Here is a 2,513-nt window from a genome sequence, read left to right on the forward strand (position 1 = left end):
ATTTTTAAATCAAATTTATTATGTAAATTCAAAAAAATATATATTTTTTCTACTCATTTCTATCTCTAACCTATACTAATTTTACTTCAATTTTTCAGATTCATCTGCCTTACTTTTAATGCTAGGTTTATTTTTGGTGTCTTGTAAATTCAATAGAAATCCTCCTAAATTTGCTGATGAGGAGACCGTGCTTACCAAAAAAACTATGTATAATTGTTCTACGTGACTTCATGTATACCACAAATAAAAAGCACGGATTTCCGAAACGATCGTACAGATAATTGACTTTGTTGTTGTTCCTTCTTATGAAACTGATTTTTAATTTAATTAAAATTTGATTTTTTAATTAAAAAATTTTTTTTTTTTTTTAATTTTTAAATTGTAAATCACATTACTTAATATATATATATATATATATATATATATATATATATATATGTGAAAAATTCAAAAATTGTAATTTTATGTTTATCTTTTCAGAATGATGCACCTTTCGATGCATGCATGGACTACAAATTACGCCTGACCCCTATGTCAAGTTTCAACGGCTATGGCACTGCACGTGGGATCGCTAAGCTCTACGGAATCATTTCGAATGGAGGTGTCCACGAGAACAAAACTCTCTTCAAGGAATCAACATTGGATGCGATGGAGGTGCCGCTCGTGAAAGGTTTGGATCTTGTGATCGGCGTTAATAATTCTTTCGGACCCGGCCTCATGTTGATTAAATCCCCGAAGGTAAGTTTCGTAATGATTTCCTGTCATTCTGTGACTTCATCGGAAACTTCCCCTTCGTTCGTCCTTCTCCTCCTCATCACTTTCGTCAGCATCATTTCATATGTATAGGACAACCTCCAGAAATTGATTAATTCTATAATAGTAAAATACTATCTTAAATTGTTAGGTGTGAGTATAGAAGATTTAAGAGAGGTGAAAGTACAGACGAGTTAAAAACAACTCTCTCCCCTCCCAATATTAAGAATGGCTTTCTGAATAAGTTTTTTATTTCAGAACGGTCTCTATTCCATAATAGTAAAATACTACCCCCCTCCTTATATTAAGAATTATTAAATTGCCTTCTATTAAGAATTATTAAATTCTTACGTGAAAGTACAGAAGAATTAAAAATGATCACCCTCCCAATATTAAGAACGGCTTTCTAAATAATAACATTTGTATTTCGGCACGGTCCCTATTCCATAATAGCAAAATACTATCCTCCCTCTCTATATTAAGAATTAATAAATTGTTAGGTGAAAATACAGATGAGTTAAAAAATTCTTTCCTCTCTCAATATTAAGAATGGCTTTCTAAATAACTTTTTTATTTCAGAACAGTCCCTATTCCATAATAGTAAAATACTATCACCCTCCTTATATTAAGAATTAATAAGTTGTTAGGTGTAAATACAGAAGATTTAAAAAAGGATCACTCTCCCAATATTAAGAACGGCTTTCTAAATAATAACATTTGTATTTCGGCACGGTCCCTATTCCATAATGGAAAAATATTATCCTCCCTCTCTATATTAAGAATTAATAAATTGTTAGGTGAAAATACAGATAAGTTTAAAAATTCTCTCCCCTCTAAATATTAAGAATGGCTTTCTAAATAACGCAACCACTGCCTTCCATAGTTGTCGTCTCACCACGTTTTTAGCCAAGTAAGTCTCTGGCCAGCTTTGGGTAGGATCAGATAATGAATAAACATGGGTTTATAAGACCACATAATCCAACCTTGATCGCTCTTCAGGGCCCGTGGCGCAGTGGATAGAGACATTGAATCCCTACGGTTCCAGGTGAGAATTGTCTGAAGATAGCGGTTTCAATCCTATTTCGCTTGTATATATATAGATGATGTAAATTTCTTTTTCAGGGTAACACCATGTTTGGACATCCGGGTTTCGGTGGTCAGATGGGTATTGCCGACCGACAAAACAATCTCGGAATTGCCTATCTTACAAACAACCTGGCTATGTTTGACCACATCGGCCGATTGTATACGAGACTGAGCGAGGCGCTGTATGATTCTTTGGCGGAAATCCAAACTGGGAACTGATTGGCTTCGCGGTGGATTCTTCGATAGTCTTTTAATCGATTAAAAGACTATCACATTGTTTTCTAAATAAAGTTGGTAATGAATTTTAAGCTTTTGATTATGCTTGAAGTGTGACCCCGTTAGGAACTTTCTGGTGCAAAATTTAAGTGTTTTGTCCTTGTTCAGAATTTTCCCTATATTAAAAGCAAAAAACTAACAAAAACATGTGTATGACCTTTTCTTTATTGTTTTTTATTTTGTAAAAAGGAATCACCACTTATCAAGACCCAGAAGCCACTCGAGGATAAGGGTTAAAGAGTGTAAATTAGTCAAAAGGACAATCTTTAGAAGTGTAAATTTGGTAAATTGGATTACTTAAGGGCAACAACTCATCAAGAACTTGTTTACATTGGACTTGAAGATGGCCATATTGTAGTCAGCTGGAAAGCAGGTAAATAAAACAGAGTTCCACAGGT

At 33.7% G+C, this 2,513-nt stretch overlaps 1 protein-coding gene across 1 annotated transcript; it reads left to right on the plus strand.

Annotated features, from left to right (window-relative positions):
* The first annotated feature begins 472 nt into the window (after positions 1-472).
* LOC145273784 (beta-lactamase domain-containing protein 2-like) lies at positions 473-2,260 on the plus strand. Its single transcript, XM_080127121.1, has 2 exons — positions 473-738; positions 1,876-2,260. The coding sequence occupies exons 1-2, from the start codon at positions 505-507 to the stop codon at positions 2,056-2,058; spliced, it is 417 nt and encodes a 138-aa protein (XP_079983247.1). The 5' UTR covers positions 473-504; the 3' UTR covers positions 2,059-2,260.
* Positions 2,261-2,513: the final 253 nt, after the last annotated feature.

The sequence above is a fragment of the Euprymna scolopes genome, unplaced genomic scaffold (assembly GCF_053919585.1).
Source record: "Euprymna scolopes isolate OS-2025 unplaced genomic scaffold, ASM5391958v1 sca16, whole genome shotgun sequence".
Classification (NCBI taxonomy): domain Eukaryota; kingdom Metazoa; phylum Mollusca; class Cephalopoda; order Sepiida; family Sepiolidae; genus Euprymna; species Euprymna scolopes.

Bases quoted from the DNA above. Each gene is read 5' to 3' on its own strand.
- LOC145273784 (XM_080127121.1), top strand. From the start codon at position 505: ATGGACTACAAATTACGCCTGACCCCTATGTCAAGTTTCAACGGCTAT. The intron at 739-1,875 runs GTAAGTTTCGTA...TTTCTTTTTCAG, and splicing joins TGTTGATTAAATCCCCGAAG to GGTAACACCATGTTTGGACA.